Genomic DNA, 27,408 nt, shown 5'->3' on the forward strand with positions numbered 1-27,408 from the left:
TTTAATCGTATGGCGTTTGTCTTTCTCGGACTTATTTCACTTAGCATAATGCTGTCTAGCAAATGGCAAGATTTCATTCCTTTTTATGGCTGAGTAATATTCCATTGTGTGCATATCTTCTTTATCCATCAGTCAGTGGACATTTGGGCTGTTTCCATCATTTGGCTATTGTAGATAATGCTGCTATAAACTTTGGGGTCCCTGTATCCCTTCAAATTAGTATTTTTGTATCCTTTGGGTAAACACCTAGTAGTGCAATTGCTGGGTCATATAGTAGTTTGTTCTATTTTTAACTTTTTGAGGATCCTTCATACTGTTTTCCAGAGTGGCTGTACCCGTTTGCATTCCCACCAACAGTTCCAGGAGGCTTCCCTTTCTCCGCATCCTCACCAACACCTGTTATTTCTTGTGTTGTTTAGTTATTCTCACAGGTGTTAGGTGATATCTGATTGTAGTTTTGAAATCATTTATTTTTAATTATACATTTTAGTTTTATTGGGCTTCTTGGGTTTGAGGCTTACTGTCTTTCAACAATTTTGTAAAATTCTCAGCTGTTATGTTTTTAACAATATTGCCTCTTCCCCAATTTTTGGTATCTCCCTCTGGACATGTTTGATCTTCTTACTCAGTGCTCATATCTCTTCACCTCATTTTAATAATCGTTTTTCATTTTTCTCTTTCAGATGCATTCTAAATGAGCTCGTGCACTTCCCCCATTTCACTTTTTTTTTTCTCTTCAACTATAGCTGATCTGCTGTTTAGCCTGCCCAATGAGTTTTTTACACCAATAATTAACTATGTCATCTTTATCATTTCCATTTTTCTTTAAAAGATGTTCGTTCCTGATGCTTTCTCATTGTTTGATACTCTGCATGATACCATACTTTTGTATTTTAAACAGTTTATACATAGGTGTTTATTTTCTATATTCAAATATCTCCAGTACTTGAAAGTCTAAATTGTTGGTTGCTTTTTCTGACTCTCTCACAGTGGCTTGCTTTCTGTAGTGCTTGCTGATTTTTTGTTAAGAGAACCATTCACAGATCATAATTTGTGGTAGTTACATGACAGTGAATTGGAGACTTTTCAAACAAAATTTTTAAAATTTACGACTTTTCTTGCTCTTTCTTGGTCACTTTAGAGCAAAATTTATTGAGGTCTTACTATGGAAAATGATATTTGGCCAACTTTAATTCTGTCCTGCTCACATCTCACGTTCCTCTTATATATACCTACTCTCAAAATTGTTATATCATGTTTGATTAATCAGTGCATCTGTTTTTCAGAATTTATGTATTTCTGTTTATAAATATTATTCATGGTACAGTCACGTTGTATGCTACAATTAGTTATCATTTCCTTTATAGCATGTGTTTTTCCTGTATTTAATAATTGTATTTTATTGCTCTTCCGGGGGCGCCTGGGTGGCTTAGTTGGTTAAGCATTCAACTCTTGATTTCGGCTCAGGTCATGATCTCAGGATCGTGAGATGGAGACCTGCATCCAGCTCTGTGCTGAGCGTGGAGCCTGCTTGGGGTCCTCGTTCTCCCTCTCCCTCTGCCCCTTCCTCTGCTCTCTGTCTCTCTCAAAAATAAATAATAAATGTATCTTAAATATTGTTATTACATTTTTCACGTACCTGTAACTAATTTACTGTTGTCATTTTGGGGATTCCTGTCACTTTTCTCCTGTGTTAGATCTTTTGTCTCTTAGACCCCACGTTCTTCTTTCTTGTTGCAATTGCATTTTGTGGAACACATTTCTTACTGTTAAATATGTATTAATTTGTGGTGTCTTTAATATTTATGTAATATTAATTATAAAACAAATTATATTACAGTGGGCTTATGTGGCAGGAAACACTGCATAGTAATTTAAACCTAATTTCATTCTTTATATGGAATTTAGGAAAAGTCTTTTAGCTTTTAAGATTGAATTATATATTCTTGAATTTAAATAAAAAATTTAAACTCTCCATTTAAATGTATGTAATTAATTTCTTTAAAATTAAAAGATTTTAGGGGCGCCTGGGTGGCTCATTCGTTAAGTGTCTGCCTTCAGCTCAGGTCATGGTCCCAGGGTTCTGGGATCGAGCCCCACATCGGGCTCCCTGCTCCGCGGGAAGCCTGCTTCTCCCTCTCCCACTCCCCCAGCTTGTGTTCCCTCTCTTGCTGTGTCTCTCTCTATCAAATAAATAAATAAAATCTTAAAATAAAATAAAATAAAATTAAAAGATTTTAATAATTTTTATGCGTTATGGCAAATACATATATGTATATCAGATTGCATCTTCTAATTGACTTCAGTTATGACTCCCCCTTTCTAGTCATCTGTATTTAGCTTGTCCTCTTCATTCCTTCCTGAGATGTATTTGAGTGAGTCATTGCTCAGGAGCACATGCATTGTTACATGGAAGTGGATGGGATTGCTTTTGCCTCAGAATGCTGTGCAAGAGTCTACACTGGAGATTCAGAAGCGCTGGAAGATGGAAGATGAATACACATGACAATTTTTGATTGTTTGAAAATTCTGTGCAAAAGTTTTTAAAACGGGATATTTCTCTTGCTTACTCCCCTCCATCTTTCTATCTCTATCTCTGTGTGGTTCACTTTTCATAGGAGTTGGTACTAATAGTAATTGTATTGTTTAGATAATCTGCAGTATTACAGAACCAATGGGCTTTTGCACCTAATCAGAGAACTCATCTACTCTTTATTATGTCTCTCTATTCCTACATATGGCCGTTACTTTTCTAGCTACTGGGAGATATAGTTGAGAACTACATTGAAAAATACCTCTTACTTGATACTCCATATACCCCAATAGAGCTAATAATATTTTATCAAGAAATATATGTAGAAACACAAAAATGTATTTATGGAATGCACAGAACCTGCACATAAATTATGAATGGGATATTAAGCTTTGGTTAAGTCTGATGTGAGTTGGCTTTTTATCAGAGGGGGACTAAAATACTTTCCTAGAATGGAATTGCAACTTGTTACACTTCAGCTTTGTGTTTTATGTCAGAATGTTAGCCTGTGTTTCATCTAGGCAGTTGAACATCTTGCTTCTGAATGTTTAAAGCTGTAATTTGCAGTGATTTATTGAATGGTTATAATAATCCTTCCTTTCACATTGTGAATTAAGTTTGTAATATAAACAAAAAAAGGAGATAATATTCTGTTCTCATGACCAGTATAGAAATTGCTTTTTGCCTAAAAAATAAAGCTGCTTATTATTAAAGACATATTCACTTAAAAAATTTTTTTTATTTAAATTCAATTTAGTTAACATATACTGTATTATTAGTTTCAGGGATAGAATGCAGTGATTCATGGGTTGCATATAATATGCAGTGCTCATTACATCAAGTGCCTTCCATAATGCCCATCACCCAGTTACCCCATCCCCCACGCCCTTCACCTCCAGCAACCCTGTTTGTTTCCTGTAGTTAAGAGTCTCTCATGGTTAGCCTCCATCTCTGTTTTTATCTTATTTTATTTTTCCTTCCCTTCCCCTATGTTCCATCTGTTTTGCTTCTTAAATTCCACATATGAGTGAAATCATATGGTAGACATACTCACTTTTAATGAGATAATTCATTTTCCATAAAATTCATTATTTAAAGTGCATAATTTAATGGTTTTTAGTATATTTGCAAGGTAGTGCAACAATCACCATTTTCTAATTCTGGAACATTTTAATCACTCCCCAAAGAACCGCATATCTGTTAGCAGTTACTTTCCATTCTTTCCTCCCTGCAACCACTGGCATCCGCTAATCCCACCTTTTTTCTCTGTGGTTTTTGCCTGTTCTAGCCATTTCATGTAAGTGGAATCATCCAGTATGTGCTTTTCTGTGACTGGCTTCTTTCACTTAACATGTGTTCAAAGTGGTGTAGCATGAATCTGTACTTTAGTCCTTGTGATGGACAAATAATTTTCCATTATATGGCTATACCACATTTTGCTTATCCATTCAGCCATTCATGGACATTTGTGTCATTTCCATCTTTTGCTATTAAGAATCCTGCTTTGAAAAGTTGGGTACAAGCTTTTGAGTGGGCATATGATTTTTAGTTCTCTTGGTACATACCTAGGAATAAAACTGTTGGGTCATTTTGTGACTGTATTTTTACTTCTTGAGGAAATGCCAAAGTGTTTCTGAAAGTATTTGCATCATTTTATGCTCCCACAAGCAGTATATGAGGGCTTGAATTCCTCCACATCTTTGTCTACCCTTGTTAATTTGTCTTTTTATTATAGCTGTCCTACTTGGTGTGAAGTGATATAAAGCTTACTATTTTGTATAAGAAATTAACACAATTTTAAAATCTTGATTTTTAGGTGCTGTACTTCTTTGTAGTGTACAAGGAGTAGCAGTTAATATTGATCCAGTCTTATACACCTGGCTCATTTATCAGCCGCAGAAACGAACCAGTAGACATATGCAGCAGGTGAGAAATTTTATAATTTATTCTCTTAATGAATAAATCTTTTTCTCAGTCATTTGTTAGAGTTACGTATTGTTTGAATTGATTTTTTTGATGGATGTACCACAGTTCCTTTGTCCTCCACTCTACCCCTTTCAAGCAATTCTATTCCTTCATTTCTAAACAGTAATTACAGCTCAAATAGAGTTTCATTGACTATTGAGGTGGATTTCTGTGCAATTGCTGGTAAAGCAGAAACACTGGAGAGACTAGTTTAGGTGGTCCTATTTTACTGACTTGTTTTGGATGTTTGTTCTGAGTGTTTGATGCATAAGAATTGTGTAGTAAATGTTAGCTTTTGTTTTTATTATCTCTGTATTTCCTCTTCATCTTTAGGTTTACTCAACAAGTATTCAGAGTGCCAAACCCCTGGATTGGGATGGTTGGTATAAAAGAGTTGGGATATATGCTTATTTAAAAGGGTATAAATTACAGAGTAAAAAGTAGCTAATTGTAGTTTCTGGAGTGCGTAAATTCTCTATCTCACGATGCTTAAATGGAATTCTTACAGACAGGTTTTATTATTCCCATTTTAAAAATGAAGAAACTGATGCTTATTGGCATTTACCTACCTATTGTCACATGTAGTAAATGGCAGAACTTAAATGTTTTTCAGGCCAAATGTATGCTACCTTGCATTGCATTTTCCCATTGACTTAATTGTAATTTTATAGTACTCTAATTGGAATAACTTTGTATCTTTTTTTTTAATATAAAACATTTCATGAGTTTGCCTGTCATCCTTGCTTAGGGGTCATGCTAATCTTCTCTGTATTGTTCCAGTTTTAGATTATGTGCTGCCAAAGGGAGTGCTGCATCTTTTTTCTGAAGTAATTTAAAGCTAGTTGATAGAAAAATACACAATTTTATAATTAAATAAGACAATAAAAAATTGACAGTGACAGAATATTTCAACCCATGCCTCAAGAAGCATCTTTTAAAGGATTTTCTTCACCCTGTCTTAATTTCATTTGAAACTAGAGCTTCCATTTCCCAGTTTCATTCTTCTTTTTTATCAAATAGTTAGAGACCATGAGACACTGTGCTAGATACTGGGGCTACAGAAATAAAAGTTAAGTTTTAGCATATCCCTCCCTCTAGAGGTACTTACTGTATTTAAGAATATGAAGGAATATAGTAATGCCATTTTTAGAAATTGCTATGTTAGATCCACACAGGATTATGTGGAAAAAGATAAAGAAGAATAGTTCTCACAGGCAGGTGAGGTTATTAAAAGGAGAAATTAAGACAGTTGAGCTGAGTATTATAGGAGTAAACCAGACCAGGAAGTTTGCTGTAAACTGAACTGTGTGAGCAGAGAAAAAAAAAAAAAAAAAAAAAAAAAAAGCATTAACTTGGTAAGAAAGGGACCTTCAGTGTTTCCAGACTAGAGCCAATTGTTCGTATAGAGGCTGGTAGGAATTGGAAGCCAGTTCATAAAAGATTTTTTTTTGTAATACAGAATGTTTGTGACTTCATCCTGAAGGGTAAAGAACTGTAGGAACTTGATATAAAGAGATTTGAATTTTAGGAAGTTTAATCTAACAGAATGTTGAATAAAACTAAAGATGAGGAGGAAATACAGAGATAATAAAAATGAAAGCGAACATTTACTATGCAGTTCTTCTGCATCAGATACTCAGAACGAACATCTAGGCACTCTGAGGGCAAATAGGCCATTAAAAAATAGGACCACCTAAACTAGTCTCTCCAGTGTCTCTGCTTTACCAGCAATTGCATAGAAATCCATCTTAATAGTCAATGACACTAATTTCAGGGAGCATTTGAGAAATATTTTAGGTGTAAGTTCTTTTAATTGAGTAGTAATTGACATGTTAGTTGTCAGGTGTACAACATAATGATTTTTTTTTTTTAAGATTTTATTTATTTATTGACAGAGAGAGAGGGAGAGACAGTAAGAGAGGGAACACAAGCAGGGGAGTGGGAGAGGGAGAAGCAGGCTTCCCGCCGAGCAGAGAGCCCGATGTGGGGCTTGATCCCAGGACCTTGGGATCATGACCTGAGCCGAAGGCAGACGCTTAATGACTGAGCCACCCAGGCGCCCCAACATAATGATTTGATACTTGTGTATATTGTGAAATTATCACCACAATAAGTAGTTAACATCCATCACTACAGACAGTTCCAAATTTTTTTCCTTGTGATGAGAACTTTTAAGATCTCCCTTAGCAACTTCTAAATATACAATATGGTACTATTAACTATAGTCATATTGCTGTACATTACATCTCATGACGGAAGTTTGTACCTTTTCACCCCATTCACTTCCACTGCCCCCATGAGGTTTTTTTTTTTAATATACCATATATAAGTGAAATCATATGACATTTTTCTTTCTCTGGCTTATTTCACTTAGCCTAGTTGTCTTATTAGGTCCATACATGTTGTCACAAATGAGAAGACTTCCTTTTTTTTTTATGGCTGAATAATATCCTGTTGTATTGTAAATTCTCATTGGTTATTTTATAAATGATGCAGTTATGTCCAGTACACGAGAGATATCTCTGAAGGTCAAATAATATTCCAGCATCTTTTTTTTGTTGTTGTTCTAGCATCTTAAGTAGATTGATTCATTTGATTGATACCTTTAAAGATTTTGATATTTAATTTTATTTTTATTAATTATTTTATAACTTTAAAATTAAATGTAAATATATATTTAAAAATGTTTTTCTAAGTTCAAAAATAATAGTTTTATTTAAAAGTAAAAGTAATAAATACCCATAATCCTACTCATGCAGAGTTACAAATAATATTGGGATAAATATCTTCGTAGCTAAATCTTTGAGTTTTTTTAAGTATTCACTTAGAATATATTTTTGAAAGTGTAATTAATAGTTAAAGGCATGTATTGAGGGGCCTGGGTGGCTCAGTCAGTTTACTGTCTGCCTTTGGCTTAGGTCATGATCTTGGGTTCCTGGGATCAAGCCCCACATTGGGCTCCATGCATAGCAGGAATGGGCAGGTGGCTAGCAGTTAGAGGGATTTTAGCCTTATCTGTAATATTTCATTGGTCTCTTTAAAAAAAAAAAGGAAATATGATAAAAATGTAAATAGCCAATAACTATTGGATGTAATGAGAATGTGGATGTTTTTTTCTTTATAATTTCCTATACTTTTACATTTATTAAATTAATAAAGGGAGAATTTTATAGGAAGAGCAACAAAAGCTTTTAGGTATTTTGAGCTCATGGGATATTGATGCGTCAGGATAGGAGAAATCTGGGGCTAGCACACAACTGATATTTGAGGGACTATCTAGTACCAGAAGGTAGAAGAATATTAGTAGAAAAATGGAAGGTTGCTAAAAATAAATATTGTTTATTTTTATATTTTTGACTGGGATAGCCATATTTCCAGAAAAGTGGAAGAAATCAAATCATCTTACTCTCTATCCAGTATCTCTTCATGCCTGACATGTAGTATCTATATTAACAATCATTCAGCGGGTGCGTAGGTGGCTCAGTCGTTAAGGTCTGCCTTCGGCTCAGGTCATGATCCCAGGGTCCTGATCAAGTCCCACATCGGGCTCCCTGCTCCACGGGAAGCCTGCTTCTCCCTCTCCCACTCCCCCTGCTTGTGTTCCTGCTCGCACTATGTCTTTCTCTGTCAAAAAAATAAATAAAAAAAAAATCTTAAAAAAAAAAAACAAAAAAACAATCATTCAGCAAATATTTATGGAGAGTCTTTTGGACACCATTGTAGGTATTTGGAATATGGTTCTATAGAAGACCTATCAGAGCCTGATGTCTTGTTAGGAAGGGTTTTGTTTGGGCTTTTAACGAATCCTTAAAGAATGCCTTTCTGAAAATGCACCCAGTTTCAGCCACCAAAAGGAAGGATTTTTTTGTTTGTTTTGGGGTATTACCAATATTACGGCTTTTATGAATCTCATCTTTCAGCTGTTTTGCTTGAATTAAACATCACACTATGCAGAACTTAATTTTTCTCTAATACATTAATTTGAATCTGAACATAGTTGTAATTTTTTGGAGTAATTGGTCATATTCCAGGTTTATAAGTGATGGGCAAGAAATTCAAGGGATTATGGGATCACTAAATGCTAGAACATAAGTAGACATCTCCACTCCCATATTTTATAGTTGAGGAATTTTAAATGCACCAAAACTTAACAATATGTTGAACATTTCTCATCTAGGTCTTAATACTATTTCCTATTCAGATTTGTATAAATATTACCAGTTTTACTAAATTCTTAATATGAAAGCAGGTACTATACATTGTGATGTTTCCCACAAATATATTTTATCTTTCCATTTTCTCATTATCAGCTTTCTTGTCCTTTTACTCAGCTTAAGTAGCAACTTTAAAATAATTTGCCTTTTTCCCTTCTATCTCATAACTTGATTGATTATATTACATAGTTAGATAATGTACCTATGTTCTGATTGGAATATTTTTATAATCTAATTAATATTAAATAAGTAATAAAGGTTGAGTGAGGCTTAAAGGTGGATCTTTAAAAATGTGATGGTTGTGCTGTTGAGAGTAACGTGAGACTCCATTGCTGCTCGACTAGCCCCTTCAGAGTTACCATCTGATGCAGCTGTATTACAGTTATCAGCTGTTGCTGCCCAGGCTGCAATTTCCTTCTCAATTTGTGGCTAAAACCCAACATTTGATGATTGTTTTCCACCCAGTTCAACATTGATCTTTGATCCTGCAGCAAACTTAAAAAATACTTTTTTTTCTTTTTTGCCAAAAATCTGACAAGATTGTATTGGGCGTCATCAGCAGTAACATCAGACTTTATTGCAGTGAATAAAGATGAAACAGCTGCTTTATTGTCCAATTTAGCACTCACACATTCAATATAGGATCATAATGTTTTCCAGCTTTCTCTAACTATGGATACTTTTCTATGCTTTCTAAATATGCTGTGTATATCACTTTGTCAGACAAAATGTAGAGATTTTCAGCAATTCCTTACTAAGTTGAACTGTAACATGTAATTAATCACTTTATAGAAGTATGTCCCTAAAATATCATTTGATAAGGATAACTTTTTATTTCCTACTAATTATAATTTTCAAAGCTAACTGTAGTTTTGATTTGCCTTTACCATATTATCTTTACGCTTCTTTCTGAAATTTATTTTAAATTCCGTTTATTTCCATGCTGTCTTAGTTTTCACACAGAACTCTAATTTCACACTGAAACTAAGTGTCCCTGTGTGAATTTGTGTGTATAAGACAGACAGACAGAGAGGGAAGAACTGAGAGAGGTACAGATTGACTGGTATTTTACCTTCAACACCACTTATGAAGGATTTTCCCCAATGTTGCCATGTTTAACCTTCACTGCTTAAGAAATAGAAAATAATTCAATGTTTCATTCGCCTCTCTCCAGCAGCCTGTCGTAGCTGTTCCTCTTGTTATGCCAATTAGCAGAAGGAAAGAGGATGAGGTGTCTGTTGGAAGTGCGCCCCTGGCAAAGCAGCAGTCATATCAGGCCTCTGAATATGCCAGTAGCCCTATAAAAACAAAAACAGTAACAGGTATGTGTCAAGAATTCTAAAGGGTCTGTGATTTTACCCTAACTCTAATAAGTTATCAAGTTATCTGGGCCACAATATCATGCATGCCAGCCAAAGACACGAGACTCCTGGAATGGAGACAAAGGACTTTATTATCTTACAGCATTAGCAGTAACCCAGGGTATCAGCATTTTCTTGTGTCCCTGCCCTAAGCCTGATTCCCACAGGGTGGCACCAAGAAGGTCAGCTATTTCCTATACACAATGGATTATGTTAGAGGAGAGAAACCCTCAATTAGGGAACCTGAACTTGTTATAATTGGTAGAAAACATGCCTGAGGGAGGCACTATTTGTAACTTGCAAGGCCTTTAGCCTTCGCTCAAAAGGAGCACAATATCTGTCTTTTTAGGCTGTATGCTGTACAGATATCCTTGAAAACACAACTGGGCACAAAAGCACTCACTGTCTCTACTTTTAAGACTTGCAAAAACACTAGAGACCCATAGAGAAACCGTCTCCCAATAGTATGTTCTTTCTTTTTTTTTAATAAAGATTTTATTTATTTATTTATTTGACAGAGAGAGAGAGATAGCGAGAGCAGGAACATAAGCAGGGGAGTGGGAGAGGGAGAAGCAGGCTTCCTGCCAAGCAGGGCGCCCGATGTGGGACTCGATCCCAGGACCCTGGGATCATGACCTGAGCCGAAGGCAGACGCTTAACGACTGAGCCACCCAGGCGCCCTAATATGTTCTTTCTTAAAGTGAATTCTTGCAAAACACAATATATCTCACTTTTCTCCCTTTCCCTTCTCTCAGCTAGATAATCTCTGCAAATATAGAACATATTCTTCCGTAAGACAGTTTTTAAATCCCCATTTGTGTAGTTAAAAAAAGCACTTTATGATTGCATTTAAGTGCCGTTTTCCTCATTAACTTGTAATGTTTGTGATGATAGTCACCTATCTTCAGATTTTATATTTTTCCTTAGATACTAAGCTTTATTTCATATGACTCCTGTATTCCGAAACCGTATTGGAAAAGGTTTTATATTTTCAGTAAATTAAAAACCACTCATTGATTGTCTGTAATGGGCAAAACTCTGTTGTGATATTACTGAGTGTAGATATTAATGAGACATGATCCATGCCCTTAAGGAATTTAAAATATTATAAATCAAACTAACATTTATAGTTTAGAGGAAAAGTACTATTTTCTGACCATATTTAACAACAACAATAAAATGGTAACATTTATTTTTGTGAAGTTTTATGCCTCTTATTTTACTTCTCCTAAAGTGTCGATGTTATGTTTATTTTGTGAAATTATTAGACTTCCACCTGTCATCATCCACAAACCTTTTACTCTGTTGAGATTTTCTTTATCAGATGACAAAAGTACCAATTTTTGTAACATAGGAAGCTGATCTGTAACTTAAGTATTGAATTTTTAATACAGAATTAGGTATTATTTCCTTTAGATACTATGCTAAATTTTATACTTTAGATCTCCTGAACTGTTAATTTATATAAAGGTTTATAAATATCACCTTTTTTTGTAGCGGGGAAGGGATAGAGAGAGAGGGAAAGAGACAATCTTAAGCAGGCTCCATGCCCAGCACAGAGGAGCCCCGATGCAGGACTAATTCTCATGACCCTGAGATCATGACCTGAGCTGAAATCAAGAGTTGGATGCCTAAAGGACTGAGTCATCCAGGTGCCCCATATAATTACCACCTCTTGATAAATAAAATGTCTACTAAAGAGTCATTTGATAAAAGTAAATTTAATCTTGTATGCATATTAACCACATACTCTGACCTCCTGCTTACTATTTAGTTGTGTTCTTTAAATCACACTTGATGATTGATTTAAAATAATTGTTAAGGATAAATATAGGTGAGAGAAAATGCTTAGATTTAAATGAAATTACATGACACAGAGCTATATAGAAATTATGATCATAGACATTTATTCTTTATGATTTGTGTATCTTCCTTCTTGAATGCTCACTATTTTTACTTCTCTGGAAACCTTGGTGGTAGTGCTTTCTTGAGAATGCTCTGTGCTAATCATTTTCTTAAGTTTCAAAAATTTCAGTTCTATTTTTAATTAGAATCTGTTCCTGTTTCAGTTTTAATTTAAAAAATGTTTTATGAGTCCTCTGTATCTACTGCTAAATGAAGTTACCATTGTTGTACTCATTATTTAATTGCATCATAAACTGTAGTGAATTTGGTAATGCATTCATAACCTTTTACACATCTTGTTTGTTTTTTTAGTATTACTATCTTAACCTTTAAATTGTATAGTTCAGTTAGTCTTAAATACATTCACATTATTATGGAATGCACATTTAAATTTTTTAACTGAATTTTACAGTGAAGAACTGTCAGTGTTAATTTATGCCTGAATTCTTATTAGAATGAGTTTTCATATTCTCAACCTAAGTTCCAGTCTTGGTCTTAAGTTCATCCCCAACAATTATGTAGTGTTTTTGGCACATGAAGGCCAAAGCTTGGTGATACTGCATGGCCTTGATTTTGCTTGGTGATTATTCAACAAGAAGCACACATTTTCCTCTTCCAATCACAATTAACCAATGTTAAATAGCTGGCTACAGGGAGAACATATGTTTGATGGTTGGAAATGTGTTGACAGCAGAACAACACTATTTCAGTGATATAGGCACATAGGGCAGGCCAAGCCAGAATAAAAGCATGTCTCACATGAAGATAATGTATTATCACAGAATTCTAAGTAATCTTCTAGAGAACCTATTTTTGAAAATAGGCAAACCCTTAAAAGCTATGACATCTGTTTACCCTATGTTTTGGAAATGTTATGAAAATTAATTTGGAGCTCTTGATGAAAACATCTGTAATGGAGATGAAAACTTTTAAAAGCAGGATGCTCCATAAATGATAGTTCTTTAAAAAATACCAGCTATTTTTATCTTACATGTTTATGTATTACTTCTCAAGTCCAAAGCACTGTAAGTACATGGTTAAAATAATAGGCCTTTTAATTTGACTTCTTGACTACTACCAAGATAATAATAAATTGAGGTATGATAATTAATGATGTAAATTTTAGTAGATAACGCCACAATTTTAAAGTATGGAACTTTAGCTTCTGAGCATGATGGTATATCAGGGACTAGATTTATATTCCTGCTATAAATAACTAAGAAACTTGTCCAAATATATGGGAGAAAAAAGCTTCTAGACATTGGACAATAGGCGGTACAGGACTGTGATTCGTCATAGAAAGGAAACAAAGCAGTTGAGCCTTAGGATTGCTCTGCTTTATGGCTAAAGGCACATTCCAGACCACAGAACAGGGTGCAATATATTAAGCTGAGCTCAGCTGTCTTGCTGAATTGAAGTTTAGGGAGGTAGAGTGACTGAAGTAGTAGGAGGTGGAGAATACTGCAGATCATGGGGTAAAATTCTAGAGAGAGAACGCTGTGTAGCAGAAGAACTCCAGAAATCAGGAATAGTGTTCTCATTGAGTATTTGCTAAGCAGTAAGCCATGCATGCATAGAACGAGACTCTGCACAGTTGGGCAAAGGATGACCGAGGAACCATGATCTGAATGATTCCCAGAGCTCACACAGGGCTGGAAGGCATTCAGGTTCCTATTGTCATAGTATACAATCCCGATGATTATTCAGGACATTCAGAAGAGACCTTAGAAAAGCCATGCCTCCGTAGTGGATCTAAACTATTGAAAATGTAAAGGCTACCTTAGACTCATCTTAAGCAAATTCTAAAAAGCCTCTGAAGCAACAAAAACAGTGAGTAAGTTAAGTGCTGGCAAAATGAAGCCCAATGCTATTAAGAGGAATGTAAGAAGATCCAGACATGTAGCAACTTAAAAGCACAATGTCAGGCATTCAATCAAAAAACCAATAGAGATGCAGAGAAGTAGGAATCTATGACCAGAAGAAAAATAAGCCAATAGAAATGAACTAAGAAATGGCATAGATGATAGAGTTAGCAGGTGTATTAAATACTTGTACATTCAAATGGGTAATTATAACTGTGATCAGGTATTTAAGGAAAGCTGAGTACATTTTGGAGGGAAATAGAAGATATAATACAGAACCAAGCCCGACTCTAGAGTTGAAAAATATATGGGAAGGGAGAAACTGACTGGGTGAATTAACACTTGAGTAGACATTGCAGAAGAAGAAATCAACTTTGAAGACCTAGCAGTAGAAACTCGCCAAAATGAAGCACAAAGAGTATCAATGGAAAAAAAGTGTGTAGAATGTTAGTAGACTGTGGGATGATAATTAATTTGGCTAGTCAGAGTAGGGTCTCACTGAAAGTTTGAACAGGTACTTGAAGCCGGTAAAGGAGGGAGCCATGCAGATATCTTTAGAAAAATCATATGGGGTTATATATGTATCTTGGAATAAATTATCCAGTCTAACCCCTTCACTTTATAATTACGGAGATTGATTCATAAAAAGGTAAAGCAACTTATCCGAGGTTAAAAAATATTTAGTGAAAAAAATTTTTAGTGAGGCTTGTTTTTAAAGTTCCAGATAATGTATTTCACCCATCCCACCACCCACCTCCCCTCTGGTAACCATCAGTTTGTTCTCTATAAGTAAGAGCCTGTTTCTTGGGTTTTTTTGTTTGTTTGGTTTGGTTTGGTTTGTTTTTTTTGCTTGTTTGCTTTGTTTCTTAAATTTCACATATGAGTGAAATCATACGGTATTTGTCTTCCTCTGACTGACTTATTTTGCTTAGCATAATCCTCTCTACTTCCATCCATGTTGTTGCAAATGGCAAATTTCACTCTTTTTTATGGCTGAGTAATATTCCATTGTGTGTATGTTTATCATCCTCTTCATCAGTCAGTGGAATAGGTGATGGGGATTACAGAGGGCACTTGTGATGAGCACCAGGTGTATGGAAGTGTTGAATCACCATAAATAAAAGCTTGAAAAAATAAATCTTTCAATATGAATATTCACATTGCTCCTTGGTTTATCAAGGAAGAATAATTGGTTAAACTATTTCATCCTTTTTAAAAAATCTTTCTCAATTTGATTATTGTTTAACTCTGTTCTTCAGGTTCCACTTGACAAAGTTTTTTCTGGTGCTATATGAGGTGCTTTGCTATTTAGCAAATTATGGAAAATAACCCTTGAAAAGTAAATAGCACCCTGATGACCTTAGTTAACATATTTTCTCAATGTGTTAATGCACCTATAGGAGATTCACACACACACACAAATAAAGTTCCAGATTATGATAGTCATCCTGTAATTAATAGTTGCCTTCTTTCATTTCTTAATGGTATAACCAGCCATAAAAGTCAGGTCCGTGCAAATTGAGTCATCTCCTATTTTCCCTCTAATCCCCAATATATAACCAGCCAACTTCAGAGCATTCTTTTTTGTCAAAGGATGGTTCTAAATTTTCAGTCCAGTCCCATGGAACTAAAATAGTGAAGAATTTTACATTAGAGCTAACTACAAGGATATAGTGGGAAACACTTAAACCTCTGCAATTAGCATGGAAGGTTCTGCCACTCTTTAATTGGGTGTCACTTCATTGTTGCAGTTAAGTTCCTGGATGACACTCAGAAATGAAACACTACTGCTGACATAGTTTTTCTTCCCTAATATGTATGTTTAAATATATCCCAGAATCAGTGATGCATTTTAAAAAATAAAAAAATTTATGATGTTTCGGATGCTTACATTTCTTATCATGCATATGGAAATTCTGTCTTATTTTCTCAAAGAAAATTAAATATGGAAAATCATGAAATTTAAAAAACACTTTGTTTATATTACAGATAAAGGTTTCATATTTTTTTTGAAGAGTCTTTTTTTTTTTTTTTAAAGATTTCATTTATTTATTTGAGACAGAGAGAATGAGAGACAGAGAGCATGAGAGGGAGGAGGGTCAGAGGGAGAAGCAGACTCCCTGCCGAGCAGGGAGCCTGATGCGGGACTCGATCCCGGGACTCCAGGATCATGACCTGAGCCGAAGGCAGTCGCCCAACCAACTGAGCCACCCAGGTGCTCGAAGAATCTTTTTTTTTGACAGTGAACTTCAGTTATTAGGTAAAATATCTCTAATTACATTTTTTTCTGATCTCATTTCAAAATATAGTATTTTTAAATTAAGCAGTAGTTCAGTAATGTAGTTGTAATGATAAAGATTGAGTTAATTTTGGCTGAAAATATCAGAAATCTCTCAATAACAGTGGTTTAAATAAGATTGAGTTTTGTCTCTCATGTGAAAGCTTATGGGTAGACACCCCAAGGTCATATGGCTCTCCAAGGTCAGTTAGTTTCTTAATCCACTATGAGTGGCCTCTATTACCATGCTTGGTGAATGGTCCGCAATGGATGCTTCAGCTGTTTATCATGTCTTCATTTCAGTGAGCAGAAATGAGTAACAAGAAGACACCTTACCTCTTTGAAAAGTATACAGAAGTACTGTTCACTTTTGCTTATATACTCTTGGCCAGAAACTAGTCATGTTTATTTGATCATATGTGATCATATCCACAGCTGTATAGATCTCAGCAATGTAGTCTGTATTTTTTAAGGCCCATATGTGTGACCAAAAGGTTTGGTTTCTAACTAAGAAAAAAAGAGGAGAGTAGATAGTACAGGTTATTTAGCTCATTACAGATTATTTAGATATTACAGGTTATTTACTCTGCTGTAGTAACTTACAATAGACTGTCATAAGCTGGAATTTGGGGAGAAAAGTAGAAAATATTTTCCTTTAAGTGAGAATATCAGAAGACAAAGCTGGTAAAAGTGTTGTCATGTCTGAGGTGTTGCTTGGGTTTTTCACAATGAGGGTAGAGGCTTAGGAGTCATTACCATAGGGATCTTACATAGTCAAAGCCACAGAGTGCATGATCTCCCAGGGAAACCATATGAGAAGCAAAATGAGAAGAAAGCCCAAAATTAAATTCTGAGCGAATTTTTCTTTAAAGAGTAAGGGGAATGAGCCAGTGGAAAGATTGAGAAGCATCCTTCTGAGAATTAGGCAACGTAAGTATACACATATGTATATATACATATATATATATGATATATATGACATAATTGAAAAGCACTTCAAGATGAGGGTGGGTAACTGCCTAGGATGCTATAGATTCATCAAGAACAATGAGGCGGAAATTGGCCAGAGGAGCTTTAGTTGTTAGGAAATGAATGGGAATTGAAACAGCCACCGTTTCCAGAAGTACACCAGAGTATACCACTCTTTCCAGAAATTCACTATACAGACACTTGGGTATGTCTATAGAGAGATAAAGAGGAGAGAAGGAAGAATTGGAGATACAGGAACATTGGGGATAATTTATACAGTGAGATCACAAATGAAGCAAAATATAAGATCTTATAAACAGATGTAGGACTTAATAGGAAAATTACCTCTTCCTCTGAGACAGAGTTAAGAAGAGTACGTATACGTCAATTTAGTTAATTTTCTTTCCACACACGAGTTATTAGGAAAAGTATTATTTTCTTTGCCCTGTTTCAGAGAATGTAAGAGATGAGGAAATGTATAAGTTTTTCAAAGTTAAGACCCTGTTTTGCATATACAAGGAATGTGTTCCTTCTACGAAAACAGGACTTTAAACTTTACCTTCACTTTTTTTTTTGTATCCATTTATGTTACTCCAAGTTTGAAATTCTGTCAAGTCTTTAAAAAAAAAAATCATTTTATCTGCAGACAGTATAAATTGTAGGACCATTTGAGGTTGTGAGATTTCCAATTTTTGCTCATAATAGTTGCTCCTGAAGGCACTGATGTATTTTGAAGTCAAGTTTTAAGAATTGTGCATTGTAAGTAAAATGTTTCACACTAGTGTAGTTTTTCATTTAAATTGTTTAAATCATCCTTAATTTGATTAAATTACAATGTTGAGCAGGTATGTTCCTAGTTATAGGGTGGAATTAGTATTAATGTACAAGAAATAAATTTTTTGTGGACTTATGTATATTAGAAGTTGCTTACTTTAATCATGTAGTTCAGCATAAAATTCCATTCCTTTGTGATTAATTAGATATCCAGTTTCATTGACAAATGCTAAAGCATTGGAAAAATTGCGTAATATGCAGTTGATTTTATTCTCTCAGGGTTAAAGTGTGGTTTAAAGTATATTTTTCCCTTTTGGAATAGAAAAAGGTTTAAAATAAAATGAAGTATTTCTAATGAAGTACATCAAAAATTAAAGAAACTTGGAAATGCCATCCAGAAAGTAATCAGAGAACTTAAAGGAAAATATACATTTACTAAATTGCTTTTTCCTGTTTGTACTTTGTAAGAACAATTATCTTCATTTCTAAACCTAGAATTTATGAGGAAAAATATTAACAGTCTGCAGAACTTAACATAATCTTTGCAATTCAAATTATGTCTAAGTTCATTTCTGAGGTTTCTAAAGAATTTCAACAGGTGCCATTTGATGATATGTAGTATCAGCCATAGTAGTCTAGATTTTTGTAGTTGTAGAGTATTTTTGACATTCTGATTTTTTAAATGTTTCATAAAATATCCGTTCATCATTTGATGATATTCTTTTATAGACATACCTGGTAGTTACACTACTCACTTGGCATTAGTACATAGCTGAATTTCTTGCATTGCTAGTTTTCCTATGAGGACTCCTCAAGTAAATGATCAGTTCATAAAGAAATGTAATTTATACTTCTTTAGTGTGTCTCCTGGTGTGTCTGGCAGAATGTCTTTTAATTATTGTTTCCTCATTAATTCCAAGAACCTGTTGAGTTTGTTAAGCAAACTAGGTTTATTGATTTTTATTTTTAAGTATATGTATAGCATACACATAATGTCTTTTCCTCTTGGAACTTTGAATCTTGAAAATTAGATGAGTAATTTTTTCATATTTAAGTGGAAAAAAAATTTTTGTTCTCCTATTTCCTTGGCTCATTTGTTATTTCTCTAGGACTGTAAAGCAGAACATTTATTTAGGTATGGTGTCTTTTAATATGTTCAAGTTTTATTCTGATTTTTACTTTGAAAGTAGAATATAGACTCTACTGAATTTTGTCAGTGGAGATGGCTTTTAGAAGGTAAATTCTTTTAATGCTGAGAAATTAGTTTTAAATTCTATATTCTGTTGGGATTATTTTATTTCGACTGCTGTCCCTACTACCTCACTCTTTCCTCTTTTAAATGTCCTAATCCAAGCCTACATCAAAACAAATGAAAAAAAAAACCCACAAAACTACTGTTTTTGGATTCCTTGAACACATTTGAGGCAGGCTCATATTTTGTTAAAAGTATTACTAAACAGTAAGAGAATGAATTAAAACAAATACAAAGAACACAAACTATTTGAAAATAGTTAATCTTTGGTAGCCTCCTACCTTTTTTCTTAGTGCATTCTTGTCAGTAAAAATCCTTGAGCAAGCATCTGTAGTATACCATTTATTGAGCTATGCATTAAATATGTGTATTACTATAGTAATATACTATAAAGCATGCAAGATAATTTTACAATTTTATTAACATTTAAATGTTTTTATTCTGATAGAGTTTTAATATAGCAGTATTTCAGTGAGACTAATACTGTTTCGTTTTTTAAAATTTTAATACTGTGTTATAGAAACTTAAAGGTTTAGTTCTTTTTTTAAGTGTTTTTAAAATTTTTTTTTATTTTTAAAGATTTTATTTATTTGAGAGAGGGAGAGCATGAGAGAGGGAGCACAAGTAGGAGGAGCTGCAGAGGGAGAGGGAGAAGCAAGCTGAGCAAGGCCCCGAGATCATGACCTGAGCCCGAGGCAGACACTTAATCGACTGAGCCACCCAGGCACCCCAAGGTTTAGTTCTTAATTCAGTTTATTTTAATAGTTGATTTTAGTAGCTGACATTGAAAAGTCACCTCACTGAGATACATTATATCTAAGAGGGAAATGGGCATCATTGACGCACTGAAGACACTTATTTTTCAGTCCTGTCCATTTTATCCAAGGTCTTTGTTGACATCAGGCTAGTAAATTTCCATCTTCCTTTTATCAATAAGATATTCTTCTAAATTAATGGAAAGGTGTTGCTTTTTCCTTTTAAATAAATTAGTGATATCTTTAATCCATATGTTTGGATATCTGTGTTTTATGGGAATCTTTAAAAAATGTATATCCAAATTAGAATTAATTTAGTTAAAGGTAGAGAATGAAATTTGTAAATCTAGTTAACTATATGCATATAAATTATAATATGCCACAATTAGTTGAAAACAAGTGAAAGAGTGAAGGGCCCCTGCCATTTTCTTTTCGTTACTGAATGTCTACTCTTCCTTCAGTATACTTAGCATTGTGTTATCTGTAGCCTTATGACATGGAGAAGGACCTCAATGTAATTCTACTTTACTAAATATTAACAAATCCTGTCTTTCTCATTTTTAGATAAAAGTAAATATGAATAGATATTCTCATATTTGTCCCCAAAAGCTTAATGGATGGTCTTATAGTTTTGTACCCTACATTATTGGAGTTCACTGCTGTCTTAGGGTGTTACTATATGGAAGTTTAGGGTTATCTGGAGGAAGTCCCTCATATAAGACACTGATGGGAGAGTGCCAAGGGTTAAACTGAGAAAAGTATTGGCTAATGTAGTTCAAGAAATCTTTTGGAGGTGGAGAAAAGATTAGAGAAGTAAAAAATAGCATCTCCAAATATGCAAGTTCAGGCAGAGTATCATGGGATAATGGCCAGTGAATATGATAATGGAAGGACTGAGAGCCAAGGGAGGCAGAGTTTTAATAGTTCTCAAGGAAGTAAGCCTGGAAAATGGGGAAGTAAACCCCATGATATGCTTGGGCATTTTGGAGCTTGTGCAGGCTGTGTAATGATATTGTGAGGGCTGGGCAGGTACACCTGTGGGGAAGGGAAGGAAAAATAAAATAAAATAAGATAAGATAAAATAAAAAATAAAAAATAAAATAAAATAATAAAATAAAATATAAAATAAAATATATAAAATAAAAAATAAAATAAATAAATAAAATAATAAAATAAAAAATATAAAATAAAATAAAGAGGGAGGCAAACAGTAAGAGACGCTTAACTCTAGGGAATAACCTGAGGGCTGCTGGAAGGGCTAATTGGGTGATGAGCATTAAAGAGGGCACTTGATGTAATGAGCACTGGGTGTTATATGCAGTTGATGAATCACTGAATTCTACCCTTGAACTAATAATACACTGTATGTTAACTAAATTGAATTAAAATTAAAAAAAAAAATTGCCCGTTTTTCCTCCTAGTTGATAAGTGACTACTAGGGAAGACACATTTCTAAAAATTTTTTTTTGACACATTTCTGAATTACAAAGGGCTCTCTGATTGCAAAAGACAGAAACTTTAAAAATTATTTTAAATTTGATCTAGAAACATTGCCAAAGGCAAGGGAAGCAAGGGCAAAAATGAACTATTGGGACTTCATCAAGATAAAAAGCTTTTGCAAAGCAAAGGAAACAGTCAACAGAACCAAAAGACAACCAACAGAATGGGAGAAGATATTTGCAAATGACATATCAGATAAAGGGCTAGTATCCAAAATCTATAAAGAACTCATCAAACTCAACACCCAAAGAACAAATAATCCAATCAAGAAATGGGCAGAAGACATGAACAGACATTTTTCCAAAGAAGACATCCAAATGGCCAACAGACATATGAAAAAGAGCTCAATATCACTCGGCATCAGGGAAATCCAAATCAAAACCTCAATGAGATACCACCTCACACCAGTCAGAATGGCTAAAATTAACAAGTCAGGAAACTGTTGGCAGGGATGTGGAGAAAGGGTAACCCTCCTATACTGTTGGTGGGAATGCAAGCTGGTGCAGCCACTCTGCAAAACAGTATGGAGGGGTGCCTGGGTGGCTCAGTTGGTTAAGTGACTGCCTTCGGCTCAGGTCATGATCCTGGAGTCCCTGGATCGAGTCCCGCATCGGGCTCCCTGCTCGGCAGGGAGTCTGCTTCTCCCTCTGACCCTCCTCCCTCTCATGCTCTCTCTCATTCTCTCTGTCTCAAATAAATAAATAAAATCTTAAAAAAAAAAAAAACAAAACAGTATGGAGGCTCCTCAAAAAGTTGAAAATAGAGCTACCATATGATCCAGCAATTGCACTACTGGGTATTTACCCCAAAGATACAAAAGTAGGGATCCGAAAGGGTACATGCACCCCGATGTTTAAAGCAGCAATGTCCACAATAGCCAAACTGTGGAAAGAGCCAAGATGTCCATCGACAGATGAATGGATAAAGAAGATGTGGTAGATATATACAATGGAATATTATGCAGCCATCAAAAGGAATGAGATCTTGCCATTTGCAACGACGTGGATGGAACTGGAGGGTATTATGTTGAGCAAAATAAGTCAAACAGAGAAAGACATGTATCATATGATCTCACTGATAATGAGGAATTCTTAATTGCAGGAAACAAACTGAGGGTTGCTGGAGTGGGGGGTGGGGGGGAGGGATGGGGTGACTGGGTGATAGACACTGGGGAGGGTATGTGCTCTGGTAAGTGCTGTGAATTGTGCAAGACTGTTGACTCTCAGATCTGTACCTCTGAAACAAATAATGCAATATATGTTAAGAAAAAAAAAAGAAGAAGAAGAAGAAGAAGGTAGCAGGAAGGGAAGAATGAAGCAGGGGAAATCGGAGGGGTAGACAAACCATGAGAGACGATGGACTCTGAAAAACAAACTGAGGGTTCTAGAGGGGAGGTGGTGGGAGGATGGGTTAGCCTGGTGGTGGGTATTGAGGAGGGCACATTCTGCATGGAGCACTGGGTGTTATGCACAAACAATGAATCATAGAACACTACATCTAAAACTAATGATGTAATGTATGGGGATTAACATAAGAATAAAAAAAAACCAGTTGACTGGATTTGGCCCGAGGGCCATAGTTTGCTACCCCTGATTAAAATGATCTTTACTTTAATAATGTTAACCTTATGAAACCTATTAAACAACTCAGTGTAAAATTTTAATTCTTTAAGTATGAAAAGTAAAAAAAATTATTAAAAAAATTACTTTAAATTTGAAAAAGTAGGGATATTTTCTTGATTTGCATAACCAAAATGGTAAGAAAAGCAAAGATAGATCTTTTCCTTGGAATGACTTAGAAATAGAGACTGCATACCATCAGGACTCTGTTTTTCTTTTCCTGTTGACTTAACTTTCTTTCTTTTTTTCTTTTTTTTAGATTTTTATTTACTTATTCATGAGAGGCACAGAGAGAGAGAGAGAGAGAGAGAGAGAGAGAAGCAGGCTCCCAAGGAGCAGGGAGCCCGATGCAGGACTCGATCCCAGGACCCTGGGATCATGACCTGAGCCGAAGGCAGACGCTTAACCATCTGAGCCACCCAGGCACCCTTGACTTAACTTTCTTTTATTGAACATAGGTCTCTTGACTTAGCAGTGTACATGGCTGTGATTCCTCTGGACTGACATACTTAATTCTTTGTGATCAAAGGGAAAGATCTGGTCTAGTATCTGTTGAAAACAAACCTAAGAAGGATTTTGTTGGGCCTCTCTTGGATCATGTGCATACATCTTAATCATTGTGACCAGGGAGGTTAGGTACTATGATTGGCCCAATGACAGCCCTTTCTGAGTTTAGGGGCATAAGATGTGATACCAGAAAATGGAGGGCTAGCAGAAACATGGCTCCTGGGAATAATTTGTGAGTCAGCCATTCCAGTTTATGTCTACTAATTTTTCATTTTACAGTTAGTCACAACAGATTTAAAACACAAAATGTTGATTATATAACACTAAATTATGTTCACAGGTTTCTGTTTTAATAGAAATAAGGTAGATGGTGGGCGCCTGGGTGGCTCAGTTGGTTAAGCGACTGCCTTCGGCTCAGGTCATGATCCTGGAGTCCCTGGATCGAGTCCCGCATCGGGCTCCCTGCTTGGCGGGGAGTCTGCTTCTCCCTCTGACCCTCCCCCCTCTCATGTGCTCTTTCTCATTCTCTCTCGCTCAAATAAATACATAAAATATTAAAAAAAAAAAAGAAATAAGGTAGATGGTTTATGAACATATTGCACATAAGAATTAGGAGCCCAGGAGGAAAAGAATCTAGACTAGAAAGATATGGGATGCATAAAACAGATTACAATGTACAATGGGTTTTTGTGTGTTTCTTGATCTAGAGCTTATTCATTTGGGAGAAAGGAATTAGGAAGTGTTTTCATTGTTCTCCTTTGCACAGTTTATTAATTTTGAGACTTTGTTTCATTATAAAGAATTTTTTTTAATGATTCATTAATTTGAATTATAAGATTTTAAAAATATGTCAGTTAATCTTAAAGTTCTTTGAGAAAACATTGTGATGTTAATAAGTAGATTGAAAGGTTTTTGAATATAGAGTTCTTCTTTGGAAATAAGTTATTGTAGTTTTTACATGAACTGGCAAGAATTCAGCAAAAATTCAACCAAATTGTTTTGTATGCAGTCTTCCTCCCTCCCCCCATTTTAGCAGTCAGAACAAGATTATAGTTTCCAGATGAAATTCTGAATGTCACATAGTGATGACATATATTTTCCTGGTTGGCTCAGCATGAGATGCAATTTTGCGTGCCATGTCACGCTGACTTACAGAATCCAAAAAGCCATTATTTCCCAAGGGGCTTTCAAGAGTGATAGTATCGAATGTAGTTTGTATTTTGGTGAAAAGTCTCAGGCATTATGGCAGTTTCTATGGCAAGTTGCTTAAAGCTTTATATACTATCTAGACTCTAGAAATTTAAAAATAGTGTAACTATATAAAAGTCACTTTTTCTTCAAGTTACTTAAATTTATGTTGCCAAATTAAGTGGCCAAAAATAATGATCAGTGTAAGATACAGATCAAGTTAGGAAGGTATGGTGGAAAAACCGGTAGACTAGGGACCAAAAAATCTAGCTTTTGATCCTATCCCCACTCCCATGTCAAGCTAACCTCATACACCTGCATTTTCTTCATTTATAATATGGTAATAAGTATACTAAGAATAGCTCACAGATTTAAGGATTGTTATAAGACTTAAATAAAGTAAGATATGTGAAAGTTCTATAAAATGATAAAACATATTCAGAAAGTAAATATCACATTTTTTATGTTTGCATTTTAAAAGGAAAGGTATATGCTTCAAGAAAGGTGAACTTATTGCTTTATCTATTAGCTGCTGACGTTGCAGTGTAATTTTAGTTTTTCTTTTCTCTGTTTGATATTAATCATCTTAAAGTTACCTTAAAATCCAGTATTTCCATTCATGCTTACATAATAAAACTTATTTCACACTGATGATTTATATTACATTTGTCTTAAATCAGTTGCTTTGTTATACCAGTTTTCTTTCTTTTCTTCTCTCTCTCTTTTTTAAGATGTCTCATAACCAATTGTCTACATCTTTGTTTAAGTATCTTACAGGCCACTCAAGGGGCGCCTGGGTGGCTCATTTAGTTAAGGGTCCAACTCTTCGTTCTGACTCAGCTCATGATCTCAGGGTCCTGAATGGAGCCCTGCGTTGGGCTCTGCATTCAGCAGGGAGTCTGCTTGAGATTTTCTCTCTCTCTCTCTATCCCTCTGTCCCTCCCTCTGCTCTCTCTTTCTCTCTCTCCCCCTCTCAAATAAATAAATAAATCTTCAAAGAAATAAATTTAGGTATCTTACAGGCCACTCAAGCCTAATGTCAAATCTGTACCAACTATGTACCTCTCCCCACCACCACCACTGACCATGTTATTTAAGGATGAAACCTTGGATTCATAGTGGTTTTTTTCCCCTGTCCATTCTGTTTATATGCTTCATCCCCAATCAGAGCCACAAAATTTCTTCTACAGAATAAAGATATGCTAAAGAGTCTCACTCATGTCATTTCCAAATTACCTCATCATCTGTTCTTAGTTACTCTAATCCATTTTGTTCAGATGACAGCAAGAATCATCTTATTAAAAATCTAAATTGGATCATTTTATTCCCTGCTTAAAATGCTTCAGTATTTCTTACTGCATTTCAGGTAAAATTGGAGGGGGAGACGAACCATGAGAGACTATGGACTCTGAGAAACAAACTGAGGGTTCTAGAGGGGAAGGGGGTGGGGATGGGTTAGCCTGGTGACAGGTATTAAAGAGGGCACGTTCTGCATGGAGCACTGGGTGTTGTTATATGCAAACAATCATGGAACACTACATCAAAAACTAATGATGTAATGTATGGTGATTAACATAACATAATAAAAAATGTCTAATAAAAAAATGATAGCTTTGTTAAAGACATTTATTTATTTGACACAGAGAGATAGTGAGAGAGGGAACACTAGCAGGGGGAGTGGGAGAGAGAGAAGCAGGTTTCCCGCCGAGCAGGGAGCCCGATGTGGGGCTCGATCCCAGAACCCTGGGATCATGACCTGAGCCAAAGGCAGACGCTTAATGACTGAGCCACCCAGGCGCCCCTCTTCTGTCCATTTTTTAATCAGATTGCTTCTTGCTATTTTTTATGAGTTCTTTACATATTTTGGATATTAACCCCTTATCAGATACATGATTTGCAAATATTTTCTCATATTGAGTAATTTGCCTTTTCATTTAGTTGCTGGTTTCCTTTGCTGTGCAGAAGAATTTAGTTTGGTGTAGTCCCAGTAGTTTATTTTTGCTTCTGTTTCCTTTGCTTTCGGTGTCAGCTTCAAAAAAATCGTTGCCAAGATCAGTGTCCCAGAGCTTACTGCCTATGTCTTATGGTTCAGGTCTTAGTTTTAAGTTTTTAAATCCATTTGAGTTAGTTTTTGTGTATGGTGTAATTTAGGAGTCCAGTTTCATTCTTTTGCATATGGCTCTCCAGTTTTCCCAACAATGTTCGTTGAAGAAACTGTTTTTCCCCCAAGATTTGTTTACTTCTTTTTTCCCAGAATCTAACATCTATTTCTGGCATTGAGCAAATATTTAGTAAATAATTATTGCACAAATCCAACCTTTTTCTCTCTTTTTATTTTTATTTAGGGACTTAAATATTACATTCCTTGAACTTTTTTTGCCCCCAGTCCTTTAATTGATATATATTGATGTCCTGTAACTTTTCATGTCTGTTGCCAGATTTCCCAGGGATATTTATCTATTATTTAGGAGAAATAGCAGCGTGCAGTACATTTTAAATTGGTGTACATAATCTTTCAGAATATTCCCACTATATCACAAATTCAGGTATGTTTTAAAATGTTAAATACTGACAAGAGTAGTCCAGGTATAACCGAGGATATTGATGTTAGATTTTATCTTTAGTCAGGTAATCAGTAAATATAATTTTGAGTTCTTACAGTGTTCTTAACTGTGTGTTAAGTACTTTGGGAAATTGAAAGTAGTAGATGACATGGCTCTTATTCT

The 27,408-nt window shown here is 35.0% G+C and overlaps 1 protein-coding gene and 1 non-coding gene across 6 annotated transcripts in view; one reads left to right on the forward strand and one right to left on the reverse strand.

The window, feature by feature from the left end:
• The window catches only part of VPS13B (vacuolar protein sorting 13 homolog B), a 767,339-nt gene that overhangs the window by 315,355 nt on the left and 424,576 nt on the right, over positions 1-27,408 (forward strand). For 4 of the 5 annotated variants that reach the window (XM_035011614.1, XM_035011613.1, XM_035011619.1 and 1 more), the window contains 2 exons: positions 4,350-4,459; positions 9,887-10,034. In XM_035011614.1, the coding sequence (XP_034867505.1) occupies positions 4,350-4,459; positions 9,887-10,034 (258 nt within the window). The remainder of the gene's footprint in view (positions 1-4,349; positions 4,460-9,886; positions 10,035-27,408) is intronic. The other variant, XM_035011617.1, reaches the window with a different exon arrangement.
• On the reverse strand, positions 5,202-5,308 carry LOC118015449. Its single transcript, XR_004680623.1, has one exon. It is a non-coding gene; the product is annotated as a U6 spliceosomal RNA (small nuclear RNA).

The sequence above is a fragment of the Mirounga leonina genome, unplaced genomic scaffold (genome assembly GCF_011800145.1).
Source record: "Mirounga leonina isolate KUSES-001 unplaced genomic scaffold, KU_Mleo_1.0 Mir_165, whole genome shotgun sequence".
Lineage (NCBI taxonomy): Eukaryota > Metazoa > Chordata > Mammalia > Carnivora > Phocidae > Mirounga > Mirounga leonina.